The sequence below is a fragment of the Eubalaena glacialis genome, chromosome 6 (assembly GCF_028564815.1).
Source record: "Eubalaena glacialis isolate mEubGla1 chromosome 6, mEubGla1.1.hap2.+ XY, whole genome shotgun sequence".
Classification (NCBI taxonomy): Eukaryota; Metazoa; Chordata; class Mammalia; order Artiodactyla; family Balaenidae; genus Eubalaena; species Eubalaena glacialis.
In genome coordinates, this window is record NC_083721.1 from 122,879,699 (window position 1) to 122,896,848 (window position 17,150).

The following is a 17,150-nucleotide window of genomic DNA, read 5'->3' on the forward strand; positions in this document are numbered from 1 at the left end:
ATACTCTAGTTACCTATTGATCTAAATAGTACTATAACCACAGAAGAAATATTTTAGGTCCTTTGTTTAGCCCCTTTAATACTTCAGACAGATTACTAATAAAATTCTGGTAATAGCAAAAACGATCACTTATTCAGTGAATGTTAATTGAATATGCCCATCAGTGGGTTAAAAGCTGGTAATGAAAAGGTAAGACTCAGTGATTTCTCAGCAGGAGATGTTCTTGTCTTGTGCTGTGGAAGCTTCAGGCCCAAAGTGATGGACAGTGCCTATTATGGGGGTAAAAGGACAGGCAGGAAAACGGGCCTTAGAAAAACCAAACATGTTATTACTAATGGTTCCATAACTTCATCATTGGAGAGTACCTTGGGTCCACATTTAGAACTTACTTTCTCTATTTAAAAAATTTTTGTATGTGCTCTGTTGTATCTGGCTTTGCCTTAGCACAGTGTTTTTTAATTCACTCATGTCATTACAATTATCAGCAGCTCATTCCTTTTCATTGCTGACTAGTATTTTATCACATGAATATACTGCAAGTGGTTTACACACGCCCCTGGTGATAGACATTGGGCTATGTCCAGTTTGGGGCCATTATGAATAAGGCTGCTAATGAAGATTCTTTATTAGAAGTGTGAATATGTGTGGTGTGTGTGTGTGTGTGTGTGTGTACATATGCTTTAGTATATTTTGGGAAAATACCAAGGAGTGGACTAACTAGGTCATAGGGTTAGGATAGACGTATGTTTATAAGAAACAGCTAAATAGTGCAAAATGGTTGTACATTTTCCACTTGTAACAGCAAGGTAATAGAGCTCTAGCTGCTCCACATGTTTGTCAACATTTGATATTGCCCATCTTTTTTATTTTAGCCACCCTACTGGGTATGAAAAGGTATCTTACTGTGGTTAGGTATCTAAAGGTATCTAAATCTTTTGTGCATCTTTGTTTACATTGGGTTATCTTGTTAGTTGTGTATTTGTAGGAATTCTTTATATATTTTGTATACAAAATCTATCTATCTATCTACCTATCGATCTAAACTCTATCTCTATCGCTATCTATAATGTTTTGTGAATATTTGTTCCATTCTATGGCTTGATTTTTTACTTTTTAAATATTGCCTTTTAATGAGAAGAAATTTTAATTTTAATAAAATTCTATTTCATCTTTTTCTTTTATGCTTTGTGCTTTGGGGTTTATTTTCTGTTTAAGAAATCTTTCTTATTCCAGTGTCATGAAGACATTCTTTGGAATTTTTCTTTCATCAGCTTTATCATTCTAGCATTTATGTTTAAGATGTTTCAATCTGCAATTCATCTTGAATACATTTTTGTGTTTGGAGTGAAGTAGGGGTCAACTTTTATTCTTTGCAAATGAAATTCCAGTTGTTTCAACACTCCTTTTTAATTTAAGGCTTTTCTTTTCCTACTTAATTGACTTGGCCTTGGTCAAAAATCAGATAACTGAGTATTTATGAGTGATTGTGAGCTCTCAATTCTGTTTTGTTGCTCTAAGATCAGTGCTACACTTTATTACTAGGGATTTATATTAATCTTGAAATCATGCGGTATAAATTTTTAAATTTTTTTCCAAGATAATTTGAGCTGCTTTTAAAAAAGTTATTTGATTTTCATTTTTATTGAGGTATAATTGACATATAATGTTAGTTTGAGGTATACAACACAGCTTCAATATTTGTATACATTGTGAAATAATCACCACAATAAGTCTAGTTACCATCTGTCATCGTGCATAGTTACAGTATTTTAAAAAAATTTCCTCTAATTGTTTTGCACAATTTTAACAAACTTTCCTGTCTGGTGTCCTGCTTGACAGTTGCTTAGAAACAAATGTGTCATGGAGGTAAACACTGACAGTAGCAGAAAGCGATAGCTCGGATCAGCAGTGAGGGAGGAGAGCTCAGAAAGAGAGAGCTCCAAATGCAGAAACCATAATACTTGGAAGCCTATCATGTATCACAAGTAGTTCATTCCTTCGCGTTCCTGATAACGCTCCAGACTCTACCAAGAAAGCATACATCACAATCCGTGTCCCCGGATAAGGAGCAGGGCAGTGACCATCTTAGAAAGAATTCCACGCCAATCAAGTTTAAAAAGTATTAACACCTAAAGAGTTATACACCTGTATTTCCAAGATTCAATTAAAACTGAGTTGTTGGATATATAGGATTTTACACTGTGAATGTGTGTTTGTGTGTCTGTGTGCAGAAAACATTTTGATTTGTGAAAAAAATTTGTTGATAAATACATTGATATAAATTATGTTCCCTTTTTAGAGAGAATTAAATGCTGAATTATAAATTGCCCTTCTGACTGGATGTTTTATGCTTTGAAGTATTTAGTGGCTTGAAAATATATTTCACTTGCCCTAAAATTTTTAGTTTCACTCTACCCGTGAACATCTGTGTTGATCAACTGACCATTTTGAAATTTAAGATAATATTTATCCTTTTGGATATAGTCTTACTATTTTGATTAGAAAAGTATTTTAGAGAAACCTTATCTTGCTTATGAGCTTTATGTTAACATTTTTCAACCAGCAAATATTTATTTTATTTAGTGCATATTTTATTTCTTTTTCAATGACAGGGATTTTTGCCGTCAGGATGAAAACTGTGATTATTACTTTAGTGTGGATGCAGATGTTGTTTTGACAAATCCAAGGACTTTAAAAATTTTGATTGAACAAAACAGGTACTATATATGATTCAATGTCAGTTTATTTTTAAAATTATAATTATTTTCTGTATCTACGTGGACATGCTATAATTACTTGTCTGTGTTTAGCAAATTGAGGGAACTCACAAGAAATTATTTTCTACACCTTATAAACTTTCAATTCTAAGTAATTAGTTTTCTTTTAAAGAAGCCAAATAGAAAACAACCTGATGAAAATTTCAAAATATTCAATATTAGTTACAATCGCAAATGTGATGTTTATCAATTATATTTGGCCTATTTTTCTATTTAAAGCTAGATGAAATTGTGATCTATCTAAAAATAGAATTGTCTTATTTTCCACAGATATTTTTAAAGTAGAATTTCATAAAACTTCAGACCTAAAAAGTTATTACAGAGTTGGAAGTTCTTAGAATATGAAAGAAATTTCAGAGGTACATATTATTCCACAGCCTGATCTGTGGCTTTGTTTAGTACTGAACTAATTATCTCTAGGCAGTACCTGTTTTCATTTAACTGAATTGAAATGGGTAAAAGGCACCATCTATACCAGCTTATAATGATATTAATCTTCGTTTACTACTACTACTGCTACTACTATTAATACCCTCACTAATACCCCACCTTTAGTGAGTGCTTATTAAGTGCCAGATATTACTCTGTGTATGTTCACATATATTATTAACACAATTATTTCTCTTAACAAACGGAATGGTTAGCAATGAAATGTTTGAATTACTGTTTTCATTTTGCTGAATAAAATATGTAAGAAGTCTATTATACTCTACTAATCCATCGTTTGTATAATTTGTCAATTTGAGAATTCAGTTATTATTTCAAAAGCTAAAACCTCTCAGTATTAATCTTCTAATTCCATACTGAAAACATTGAGGTACACAGAAGATGGATTTTGATTTTCAATGTCTCTTTCCCCAGCTCTGTCAGGCAGCTAAGATTATAAATTACAAGATTTTTTTCTATTAAATATTTGATCTTGTTAGTTATCAACATTGAATTATCATTCATTCCTTAGATTAACATAATATGTAGATTCTAATTTATGTTTTTATTTCCAATATTATAGGTATTCTAAACAAAACAAAATGTAAATGTATCTGGTTAACATTTTATTCTAATAGGAACCAGGAAAAATAAACTACAATCATTATTTTGCATGAAGTGTATTTACAAACTGTGTGTCACTTTTCCATAGGTAAGAGAAAGGGCACACCTGGTCTTCACAAGATTGGAGGGTTGTGAAATAGGTTTTTTTGTGGAAATAGTTGGTCTATAACCTTCCTCTTGGAGGAGTTGTGTGAGATTTCTTCAAAATTGTATGACACCACTACAATTTACTTCATTTTAAAAATAATTCTAACAGAACTTCAGATTTTGTTACCTCATTTGGAAAATGTTGACACATTATAAATTAGATTTCCTTAAAAGAAATCTGACATGTTTTGAATTTGTAACATATACTTGTCTTAAAGGGGCTGCTTTCCTGGTAGGTAGTGAGACAGCACGGTATAGCAGTTACCTTCTATTTTGTTTTCTAAAATAGTCAAAAGACCAGAAAAATGTTTAGTGTCACCAGGGCTAGCACAACCCATTTTAAAAGTTAAAAAAAAAAACCGGAAACATACTTTAAAGTAATTCAAGGCTTAACTTTAGGAAAACTGGCCTACTTACAAATATCTCAGCCGATCTTCATACATTTTTTTTTCCAGCAAATATTTATTGGATACCTTAATGCACCAGGGACTGTTACGTCTGCCTAATAACAATGAAAATATTTGATTTCATTTAGTATAATTTTCAAAATACTAAAATAACTAAATAATTAAGATAGTTATACTCTTTGGATATAAGTATGATACTTTTAAAAGTTGTTTTTATACTTTCATTCACATTTTCAATTACTTTTCCTTTCTCATTAGGCTTTTTTTAAAAAACATCATTGAAAGTCAGCAATGTACTTATTTTAAAAAAAGTGAGGGGAGGAAATTCCTCTCTCTTTTATTTTACATTTAGTTTTTTGGACTAACTACATGTGTGCTAAATGAACTTTATCGTTTTCTGTGTCATGTTAAGCCCAAAACACGTAATTCTGTGGCAGTTAAAAAATAAATAATTATCTGGATTTGTTTTTCTCTCATCTTTAGAAAGATCATTGCTCCTCTTGTAACTCGTCATGGAAAGCTGTGGTCCAACTTCTGGGGGGCCTTGAGTCCTGATGGATACTACTCTCGATCTGAAGATTATGTGGATATTGTTCAAGGGAATAGAGTGTAAGTTACTTGATTTGATCTTTTAATGTAAAATACTTTTATCTAAAGATATGGTCTTGTTAATATTATATTGAATTTTAAAACATTTTTTATCTCTTTATGTTAAGTGGAAATTTGAAGACCTGGAGACCACTTGGGATCCTGCAATACTAGTGTAAAACTAATATTTAAAAAATTGTTCTTAAAGTTGTAAATCTTCAAAGGCACAAACTCTCAGTTGTGGGAAATACTGAAAGACAGTGTATGATTACCATGGGTAGTCATCTTATGGTTGTTAGAAGAGGAATATTCTTTAAAGTTTGGAAAGGGAATTTAGTTTAGCTAATTTCTTTAGTGGCCAGGGTGAAGGTTGTTTGATAGCTTATAAAATTTATAAATGAGCAAACAGAAACACCAACAATCAAACCTTCCAACGTTTCCTTTTGCAAGAATTTTCCTTTCTGCAAGAATTTTTGCAAGCAGCTAATATTCTGCTTTAAAGAGAAATTGCTTTGCCAGTATGATTTCCATTTCTAGAGTTTGAAAAGAATATACTTACTACAAAGTATGTGCATGATTGATATTTATTTCAAAGATAACAATTGATATTTTTTAAACTAAAAATTAATCACACTTGAAGTAGTTTTTTTGCTGAGGTAATATTAAGGAAGAATGTATGTATCCTGTTTTTCATACAGATGATGGACCAGAGTGACTGAGACATTAAGTGCTTTGCCTAATTTCTCAGATACATCAACTCAATTAAAAAGGGTTAAAATTTAGAAAAAAAAAAACCCACACACTTCTTGTTGAACAGTTGAGTGGTAAAGAGATGTTTTGCTTGTGAAAATAATAATAGGTGTAAAAACAGTAATAGTAAATTTGAATGATGTAAACGATAAAGGCTTTTGTTAGCTGCAGTTAAGAAGCATGATAACTGAGAAAATGCTATTAAGATCATATTCTGTTGTTTCAAAGTACGTTAATTGATTCTGGAATGATCAGGATAGACCATATGCCTGATATTGTCTGTGGGTATAGCAGGACTAAGGCTTCACAGAAGTAGAAATAGAGAACTCATATTTCATTTAAGTTGTTTTAGGCACCGGTGTTTTTCTGTCCAACCTCCTGTAATTGTTGTCTAAAGTGTAAGGAAAAGAATAAAGTAGAGGTTTTTGATTTAGTTAATAGAAGAATGTACCTTATGAATAAAAGCTACATGAAAGAATGACGTCTTGTGACGTGTGTGTGTGTGTGTGTGTGTGTGTGTGTGTGTTTTCCTTTAAAATTGAAACTGCACACTCTACCATACCAGTGATTAATTGCTGAATTCAGCGGACACATTGTATATTTTTGATTGGCCATTTCCTTTGAGGCTCATTTAGTAAGACAAAATGATGTTACCTATATTGCTTTCAATATCTAACTACATTTCCTTGGTCAGGATCTTCCCTTTCTGTGCTCTAAAAGCAAAGGCATATCCCTTCAGGTGAACCTCTATTATATTGTTTTTATGAAATGAGTCATGTTCAGAGTAAGGAGACAAGTGTGGGAAAGAATGAAGGACAAAATAAACAGTGTCTCCCAACACTCATGTACTTCCAGCTGTGTTTCTTTATATCTTCCTTTTTCTACAGACAATTGAGATAGCTTAATGAATTTCAAAAGACCATATTTTAGGAGAATTTTAGGCTGTATTCAGTGATGTGCTGGTAAATGTCTAACAACTAGTTCTTTGGGTTGGAGGATGCCCTGATTTGTAGTGTTTGCCCAGTTCTGTGTTCTGAATAGTTCCGCCACGGCTGATTTCAAGCTTCCAATGTGAAGTCAGAAGGGAAGCTAAATGCTCTGGGGAGCCAGTGTGAGCTGGCTGCAGTACGCCACTGGCTGGATGTGCTATTTTTTGCTATCAGACTGCTTAATCTTAAATGTACAACAGAATATTGTAACTCTAGCTGTATCAACAGAGTGAGGGATGACAGCCAAAATGCCAAACATATCAACCTTAAAATGAAGTTTATGTAGGGAGATAGTGATTTATCTCATAGTATGTAGTATTTACCAAGTAATCTCATGTATATGTGTGTGTACATATGTGTCAGATATCATTAAATGTGTTTGCATTTGTGTGTAACTTGATTCAATAATTTATATCTGCAAAATTTAAAAACATAGAAGGCATTTATTTTAAAAACATAAAAATAAAACTTCGTATTTGTGGTATTTTGGAACGTCTTATCTTTACTTTCAGAGGGATATGGAATGTCCCATACATGGCTAACGTGTACTTAATTAAAGGAAAGACACTCCGATCAGAGATGAATGAAAGGAACTATTTTGTTCGTGATAAATTGGATCCTGATATGGCTCTTTGCCGAAATGCTAGAGAAATGGTAGGGTATACAATGATGGCTTGCTTGAATGTCTCTGTAAGATGGCTTGCTTTCCCAGTTTTGATGTGTCATTTGTTTTGGTGCCCTTTTTCTTTCTAATTTGTAGTACTAGCCAATTTTTTTGGTTCTGTATTGAAATACTGGAAGCAATTATGGAGAATAATTTACCTGTGGAACATTTACCTATAGAAACAACTTGAAAAAAGTTAGGCTTGGTGCTTAGGTTAACTCATAAGCAACAGTAAGATTTTCAATAATAAACATAGATTTATTACAAATCAGCTTTGCATTTTTAAGAATTTGCCTTTACTTTCATTTGAAATTCTATAGTTAAAACCTGACCTAATTAAAGTTAACTATATGAAGCCTGGGTGAAATGATCAGTTACACATTTAAGAAAAACACACTTTTGTCCTGAAATCAATGTCCATATTTTCTCTATCATTATTAACCCCATATTCTCAAAAAGTACGTTCCTTACCAGTAATCTGGGAGAAGGATTGAAACATGTAGTCTGTTTAATCTATGTGAAAAATTAATGATACATTGCTATTCTACAAATGTACTTTCTTGATAAAACTTGTGATTGTAGAAAATAGTTTGTTTTTCAAAATGTGTTAATACGTCTTAAAACATTTATATGGATTTCTGTTTTAAAATGATTGGGTTATTTTATTCAAATTTATATAAGCAAATGTGATTTTGGAAAAAATCAAGAAAGTTGGCAAGTACTTTTTTTCTGGTTTAATAAGGCATGTATTGTTTGAATATATTTGTTTTTCCTATAAACTTATGTCCATTGTTATATTGAATATACTCAGTACTTGTGACTGTAATTTGTGCTCATGTCTGGCTAATTTGACTCAACAGCGCATCCTGGAATGGCCATTCTTACACATTTTTTCCTTTGTCTTAATTTTGTGTCTAATGAAAATTCTACTAAGGAATGAGCTTGGATTTATGTTTGACCAACAGAAAAAAAAGGGCTGGAGTTGTTTCTTTGTGTGCGCTGTAAGCTTTGCTTGTTCTGCATGTTGTCTGTGAAGGACATTTCAGAATGTCAGCTTTTGATCAAAGGCTGCTATTTTTATTTACCTAAGAATACCTGAGAGAGTGGGTGTGCAGGTCAACTTACCCAATCCTTCTCTTCATTTTAGACTTTACAAAGGGAAAAAGACTCCCCTACTCCGGAAACATTCCAAATGCTCAGGCCCCCAAAGGTGTTATTTTTATTTATTTTTACTTGTTTTGGTTTATTTAATTTTGTTTATTTAATTAAAATACTAGATATTGTCTAGAAGTAAAGTTTAAGAGTCTTCTTTCCTTTTAGCTTGGTGTAAACGGTCGGTATTCGTTGGTTCTGAATCTGTATATGTATGTGTGTGCTTTGCATGTTGGGGTAGGCATTGTGTGATATTCACCTCTTAGTTCTTTGGGCTGATTTAGATTTTATGGTTGACAAATGAGAAAGTTAAATCCAAATCACTTTAACTAGTTTTTCCAGTTTTTGTTTTTTTAAGGGAGAGAAGAAGTAGGAGTAAGTATAAAGTACATCCTGATTAAAATGAGATTTGGGTACTCATCACCATTTTTTTTTTTTTATTACTAACTAACTCTTTTACTATTAAAACAGGTACAAAAAGAAACAACCTTACCTTAATGGTGTTTGCCACATTTATTTGGTTTGGGGCAAGGACAGGAGACTGATTTTCTTTAGCTGCCTCATAATGCAGGAGTAATTTCTGTGTTCAGTCTTTAAATATCAGTACAATAAAAGTATGAAGTAGACTGACAAAATAAAATTGACATTTGAATTCTTGTTTAAAAATGTGATATCTTCTTTGAAAGGGAAAGAAGCCGAAAGAGGTACAATTAATTGCACTTTGGTGTCTCAAAAATATTTCTACTTTCAAACAGGAATTCTTTTTCCGTGATGTCTACATTTAGGACCAATGAGAAAGGGACAAAAACAGTTATTCTTCTTTTTTTCAATTGAGTGTCAGTGCTATCAATTAGTTTTGTGTGGTGTCTGAATTCATAATTAATGAAAATTTTATTTTTTATTTTAAATCATGCATGTTTTATATGAAAAATAAAAATGCATGTTCCTGAATGAGAAATAAAAGTTGAAATTAATATCTTCTGTATATTTTTCCTGTGGTTAAATTTATGTTCTTGTACTTTCCTCCAAGATTATTAATACTATTATTTTTTGGCATATAGGGTGTGTTTATGTACATTTCTAATAGACATGAATTTGGAAGACTATTATCAACTGCTAATTATAATATTTCCCATTATAACAATGACCTCTGGCAGATTTTTGAAAATCCTGTGGTATGTATTTCAAGCTCAGCTTCATTTATTACTTATTTTCCTATAACTCTAAATGGATGTAAATCAATTAGGTTAATAATATGAAAATATGGTAAGAGGCTTTAAAAAGGTATTTTTAATTATATTTTTTTAAGGCATAATTATATTTCTCGACTAAGAACTTTCTTTTAAAGACATATGAGGTTTGGGGAAGGGAATTATCAGTTTCTTTGATTTCTCCCAATATCTCTGTTTTATATATTCAAAAACTCCAACAAATTTTTAATCACAATTTCAGAGGAATATGTTTACAAGTAGCTCACGTATGACAATATTACATTTTGACTTTCAGGTAAAAAATTCAAAAAGTTAGTTTGTGAAAATGGATTTTATTTTATCATTTTGTTTGTTTTTTATAACAATGTTGTGAATGTACACCAAAGATAGCTAGAGAAAATTGCAGAGTAAGTGGATTCAGCATATAAAGTCTTAAGTTGAGGAAACGATTTCCTTTTGAAGTCCAAAATTATTTCTTTTCTGAAAGATTTGAATCATGTAGACATTAATTCCTTTTTTGTCTTACTGGGTTGGTTTTCTTTAGTCAAGTTGGCACAATTATTCAAGGGAAAATACTCTCTCTAATCTCTGTAATACTACTATTTATGGTTTTCTCCTTCCCAATAGTAAAAGTTTTAAATTACAAAGACTCAATCCACCTGATGAGAATTCTCTTTTATTTTGTAGTAGTTGATTTTTGGGAATAGTAAATTTAATGGTCTCTGGAACTCTGTTGAAGGAAAAAGAATATCTTTTGACTTTTTGGGGGTATTTTAAAAATACTTCTGTTTCATTTTAGCTGCATATCTCCATATTTCACAGGAGTAGAATTGAAAAGAGGCTTTTTTTAAATGGTGAGGGTGGAATTACATATTTTACCTTGGCACTGAATCTCTTGGTATTTTGAGAGACAGAATTATTTGATTTCTTGGGTAATAATTAGCTTCCTGAAAAAAATGTCCCAAGTTATATCCTGTAGATATTTGTGTGAGAATTCAAATCATTAGAGAGTATGCAATGAATATATCAGAAATAATAGGAACTGCTTTTCTTTCCATGCTTTGTTTTGTTTTTGGTAAATTAGCCTGACTGACATGCCTCATGAGGGGTATCCCATAGCAAAATATTTAATGATTATCCCATTATCAGAACTTCTAAGAAATTAGTAAAGTCAGTTTGTTCCATGATATTTGAAAAGCAGTCTAAAATGAAAAGTTAATATTAATGCTTTAATGTAAAATCTTAGGAGCTTGTTTCTTTAACTTCAAAAAATCTATAATGATGCCAAGAAAGAATACTTAAAAATATTTAAAGATTCTGAAATGTTATGTATGATTATTTACTGCTAATTTTCCCCCATGTTTTGGAATCAGAGAACCAATTAATATTAAAGGGAATAATGAGATAATACAGTAATTTGATCCTTATAATGATATACTATGTATAAATTAAATTTGTTAAAGAATTTGAAGATAACTTTTGTTCTTCCATATCAAAAATTTCTGAGTTACATATAAGCAGAGATATGCAAAACTAAGAATGGCAAATAAATTATCAGGGCCCTTCTGAATTGTGGCCTCAAAAGATATATTTCAGACAAATATTTTTGAAACGTATTTTGATTGGAATTATTTTGAGCCCATATCTCAATTCTTTCCTGTTTGCTCACTTAATTTGTACTTTGCAAAGAGAAAATTAAGAATTTTGTTAAATGGTCTAAATATATTTAAGAAAAGATCATTTTGGATATTGACTCATATTTTAATATATACCCTTTAAATGTTGGGTTTTTAAATAAAACGCTTGACCCAGGAAAAGGATTCCTTAGCTGATATTGACAAAAATTGATGTATCTTAGTGTGTGGCTTACGTGTCAGTGATTGGACTAAGAGAAGGTTCAGGTTCATGAATTAGTATGAAGAGGAGCTATTTTTCAATATATGGTCTTATACCTTAATTTCAGTAACTAAAAGATATGAAATTGTAACCCCATGATCATTCTTTGATACACATCTAAAACTGAAGGCAGAAATTTTAAATACATTTAAAAAAATCAAAATTATTTTAGAGTAATTCACTATAAAATTATAAGTAAGGCCAAGTTGATTAATATTTTTACAAATTTTACTAATTTTTACTAATTAAGTTTTACTAATATTTGTTGGTAGGATTATGTTCCTTTCACTTTTAAAACACACATATTTACCTACTAATTTTTACTAATACTAATATTTTTACTAATATTTGTTGGTAGGATTAATTTTTACTAATATTTGTTGGTAGGATTATGTTCCTTATCTTTCACTTGTAAAACACACATATTTACCTACACCTATGTATATGCATAGAATATAGCATACAAATATAGTGACTATAAGATTACTCAAATTTTAAAATCCTGAGTTATAAAACTCCGTAAATAAAAATTTTGCATTTCATAAAATGATGTGAACATACATAGAATCAGGCAAAGTTTAAAAAACATAAACTGCGGTTTCTGAAAATTCCTACTTTGTCTACTACATGTAGTCATTTATAAATTGCTTGAGCAATTTCTAAAGTGCATGTACTTTATATTTTCTATTAAAGTATTTATGAAAAGATTTTTGCTTTAACCTGTGCAATTGATTTTTTTGTAGGACTGGAAGGAAAAGTATATAAACCGAGATTATTCAAAGATTTTCACTGAAAATATAGTTGAACAGGTTTGTATTAATAATTACTATGATATGTAGAGCATTTTTGCTATATTTTCCAGCAGGGAATATTATTAATGCAGTACTGCTTTAGCAGCAGATGTTGTGAAAGTGAAGAAACTTTATCCTTTAGGTAAAATTCATATGACTTAATTACCAGTTTTACAGCCTTAAGGGTCCTACAGTTGTAAACATGTAGAAAAATGAGAATTAACAATAATTTTAAGATCATGCCATTTTTTTTAGCATACTCCCAAATGTTATAGCTATCTCAAAAATAAGGAATTTTTGGCAGATCTCTGGTGTAGGCCTCTTTCAATGAAAGTTTATCTTTGAAAGAAATTGAGCTCCACACGTCTCTTCTCAGAGAGGTCTTTTAAAAAATGAACTCTGTTTGAGGTTAGTGTTCCAAACTATTGCTAATACCTTATTTCAGACAATGTAAAGTGTCTAAAATGTGTTTAATTCTGAGATGCTCTGTTATTTTGTGTACCGTGAGAAAGGAAAAAAATACTGCCAATTAAACTATGATGCAATGTTTCCTAGTCACTTAGAGTTTTTTATTTTATGCATATTGAAAGAGCTATTTTAGACTTATTAAGGCATATATGTTATATGTTATAGAGCACTGTATACATAATAGCATTTCATTTCAGTGAGTGGTAGTGTAAATCATTTAAAAAGATGTTTCAAAGGGCAAGTCAACAAGTGCAGTGCCAACTAAATGTGTGCATGTGCACACACACAGATACATACAGACACACAAAGTGAGGACAGAGTGAATGCCTGACCAAGTGTACATGCCCTGTGGCATTAACAACTACATCACTATGGCTGCCTGGCCAACTGTGTCTCTGAGACACATCTTGATTGCACAGATGTTAAAATGCAAACAAAATAAGTAAATAAATGAAAATAAAAGTCTTAGAAATTGTTTTAAAAAAAAAAAACCCAAACTAGTATTGTTTGTAACAGTAATGTCAGTAATGTTGGGCAAACTTCTTAAAAAGACATCTAAGTGAGATAAATATTGAATATTCTATACTTTTGAAATGCCATTTCTTAGTAAAAAGACACAAAATGTTATTCTCTTAATGGTGATGTCATGTTTTATCTATAGCCTTGTCCAGATGTTTTTTGGTTTCCTATATTTTCTGAAAAAGCCTGCGATGAATTGGTGGAAGAAATGGAGCATTATGGCCAGTGGTCTGGGGGGAAACATCATGTAAGTTGTCATTTCACACAAAGAACTAAAATGTGTATGTGGGGCAAGGAGGAGCGTAGATATTTAGAGAAGGTAGAGGAGGTTTGTCCTTTTTGTCTTACATCTCTGAGTCTTAGACCTAAATGAAGGGGCTACCCAAGGCTGTCAAGAGAACTCTTGTTTTTAGCCTAATTCTGGTACTAATTGTTTAACATTTAATCTATCCGGGCCTCAGTTTCATCTCCAATTACACTGGATAGGCCTTAAGGGTCAGTGTCTCCTGGCTGGGGATGGTAAGGTAATATATGCCTATTGTGTGATATTGCTCTTCTCCAAGGCCACTTTTTATTCTCTGCATTTTTGCAGTGAGCTATAGTGAAAATACCAAGACAAAGTTTCTCTGGTTGACTGCCAAAGCTATTTTTTTTGTGTAAACATAGACAGGAGGAATCTATTTGAATGCCTTTGGTGTAATTCAGTTTTGCATTTACATTCAGAGTCAAAGACTTGGCTGAAAGCATTACTATAGGTGGTTCAAGGTATTTCTTTTCCTCCGAGAACCCACAGATGCCAGCTCCTTCAGAGTACTGAGGAATTTTAGTGGAATATTCTGGAATATCACTGCCTCTGCTCAATTATATATTCCCCAGCTAGTTAGCTGATCAGGAAGACAGAAGTTCAAAGTATGAGGAAGAACTTGAAGTCAGCAGGTGGTAGGATAATGAAAAGCAATCATGGAAGCACTTTGGGTGCCACAAAATAAAAGTGAGGAACGTGGCAGGGAAAGTTTATTTTCAGTGACAGGTAATCCAAATGGCAGACAAACAGAATCTATGCCCATCACCAGCTAAGACTGCCTGAAGGTTCACCGTAAAAAAACTCATTTTCTAGGGGACATGGGAAGGCTTTGGCAATCAATTTTATTTCTCATCAGACCTCACATATCTATTAAATAAGTAGGAAAGCTGTCTTACTCTGTAATACTTTGCTTCATCATTGATACATTTGCAAAGCCATGTTACCTAAGTTATTTTGATAGTTTCACAATTAAAGCAGATGGTACCCCATAATTGAACTGTTATTTTTATTGTCTATTATGATCTTGTGGTTGAAAAAAATTCCAAGATAATGTAAGTGTGAATTGCACACAGACCACAGTTTATGATGTCATGAATACTCTTTCTAGGATAGCCGTATATCTGGTGGTTATGAAAATGTCCCAACTGATGATATCCACATGAAGCAAATTGGTCTGGAGAATGTATGGCTTCATTTTATCCGGGAATTTATTGCGCCTGTTACGCTGAAGGTCTTTGCAGGCTATTATACTAAGGTAATTATCCTCCCATTCCTGCTGCCTACCTCCTACCAGTTTTTACACAAATGTCCTATTTTATATTGTTATTGATAAGCAAATCCATTAATTTACTTTGCTCCTTTAGGGGTTTGCACTATTGAATTTTGTAGTAAAATACTCCCCTGAAAGACAACGCTCTCTTCGCCCTCATCATGATGCTTCTACATTTACCATCAACATTGCACTCAATAATGTGGGAGAAGATTTTCAGGTAATTATGGCTTTTTTTTTTTACATTTTTCAAAAGAAATACGTCATTATGAAAGGGCTTTGCCTTATTTTCTTTTAGATTCTGCTTAGATATCATTTGAATTTTATCACTCATTAAAAATGAAACATAACAAGTTGATACATTTATTGGTCTATCTTTTTTAGGGTGGTGGATGCAAATTTCTAAGGTACAATTGCTCTATTGAGTCACCAAGAAAAGGCTGGAGTTTCATGCATCCAGGGAGACTCACGCATTTGCATGAAGGACTTCCTGTTAAAAATGGAACTAGATACATCGCCGTGTCATTTATAGATCCCTAAGTTATTTACTTTTCATTGAATTCAGTTTTCTTTTGGAATGGATGCCTGGCATGAACATGTCTTTGAAGTTGTGCTTGAGACGATGAGAAGAAAATTTTAATAACTTCCACAGAACAACTTCACTTTGGGCCAAACATTTGAAAAACTTTTTATAAAAAATTGATATTTCTTAATGTCTGCTCTGAGCCTTAAAACACAGATTGAAGAAGAAGAAAAAGGAAAAAAAATCTAAAAACAAATATTTATTTCTATGCCTTATTGTCTCTGAGAATAATGACAATTTTCTGAATTTGTGTTTCAGTTGATAAAGTATTCAGGTACAGATGTACAAGTGACAAATGAGACTAATAATATTTTCTTATTAAAAGGCTGGGAAGAGTTTTATTTATCAACATGTAGACAAAATGGATATAAATGAAAATTTCAAAAATTTCAATTTTTGAAATGCTGAAAAACTGGAGTTCTAACTGAATTTGTATGCAACTAATTGTGTAAGTGCTTTTTTGACCGCCTATATAGGTACCTTTTACAGTAGTTACTGAAGGAATACAAAGAACAATATTACACAATGTTTTTCCTCAAGAAACTTAGTACAAAATACAACTGAGGTACATATCCAGTGGAAACTATTTCTGTTTAGATTGTTAGACAGATTTTTTTACATTTGCAGTAGAAATCAAGCCTTATGTTCCTTCAGATGAATTTTCCAAGGTAGATTATATTAAGTAGATGTTAGATTTAGGAAAGCTTTTGAGCCTTTTGATTTCTTAAAGTACATCAAGTATCAACTTAAGATCAGCAAGTGTCCTTAACTCAAAACAGGGTTTTTCTTTTTAATTCTAGAAAATAATGAGGAAAAAGAAAATTTCATTGAGATTAGTAGTAACACTTTATGATTTTTTTTTTAAAAACTTTTTACGTTTTTAAGTACTTGAATTTTATATCAGGAAAATAAAGTTGGTGAGCCTTTGTTCTTCCCTTTTGCCCTTTGTCTTCCTCCTAAGTCTTTTCTTCCGGGGGGTGATTCACTTTTTTGTCTTCCCAGCATAGTCTCCGTTTTATCCTTCTTACTCTTTTTATTACCTTCCTTTTATCCCACTTTAAAAAATTCCCCAACACAAAAAAATTTGTGACTTGATTTTTTTACCATTACTCTGAGTGAGGTTTAAATATTCTTATTGTAGCTACTGTTTTTAATTTAAAGGTTAAACTTGAAAAAAGTTTTAAGTCATGGTGCCAAATTTCATTTTTCTAACACCATGTGTTAGAAAATTATGAAAAATAAAATAATTTAAAATAAGTTTCTGTTGTTCTCTCTATTATTGGTGATTTATCTTTAGAAGAGAATGTATGGTGGAGTATACTGAAAGAATATCTGGATGCAACAGGCTGTGATTTTTAAATTTTGCTTGGTACATTTACTGATATCAGAACTTAATAAACATTCTAGTTATTGAATTCCAAATTGAATTGTAATATCTTCAATTTCAGACTGACTAGGGATTTGATCTAACTTATTTTACAGGTGAGAAAACAGAGACAAAAATATTTATTTGATATATATTTATTTATTCAATGGTGTTTTTCAAGTCCTTACTGTGGGCCAGGCACTGGTCCAAGCACTGAA

The 17,150-nt window shown here is 31.7% G+C and overlaps 1 protein-coding gene across 1 annotated transcript in view; it reads left to right on the forward strand.

The window, feature by feature from the left end:
* PLOD2 (procollagen-lysine,2-oxoglutarate 5-dioxygenase 2) overlaps nucleotides 1-15,597 on the forward strand; it is a 98,228-nt gene extending 82,631 nt beyond the window's left edge. The window contains exons 11-20 of the mRNA XM_061193580.1: nucleotides 2,613-2,717; nucleotides 4,865-4,990; nucleotides 7,221-7,362; nucleotides 8,520-8,582; nucleotides 9,586-9,699; nucleotides 12,375-12,440; nucleotides 13,552-13,656; nucleotides 14,822-14,968; nucleotides 15,078-15,203; nucleotides 15,368-15,597. Coding sequence (XP_061049563.1) covers nucleotides 2,613-2,717; nucleotides 4,865-4,990; nucleotides 7,221-7,362; nucleotides 8,520-8,582; nucleotides 9,586-9,699; nucleotides 12,375-12,440; nucleotides 13,552-13,656; nucleotides 14,822-14,968; nucleotides 15,078-15,203; nucleotides 15,368-15,523 — 1,150 coding nt within the window. The 3' untranslated portion in view covers nucleotides 15,524-15,597. The remainder of the gene's footprint in view (nucleotides 1-2,612; nucleotides 2,718-4,864; nucleotides 4,991-7,220; nucleotides 7,363-8,519; nucleotides 8,583-9,585; nucleotides 9,700-12,374; nucleotides 12,441-13,551; nucleotides 13,657-14,821; nucleotides 14,969-15,077; nucleotides 15,204-15,367) is intronic.
* Nucleotides 15,598-17,150: the final 1,553 nt, after the last annotated feature.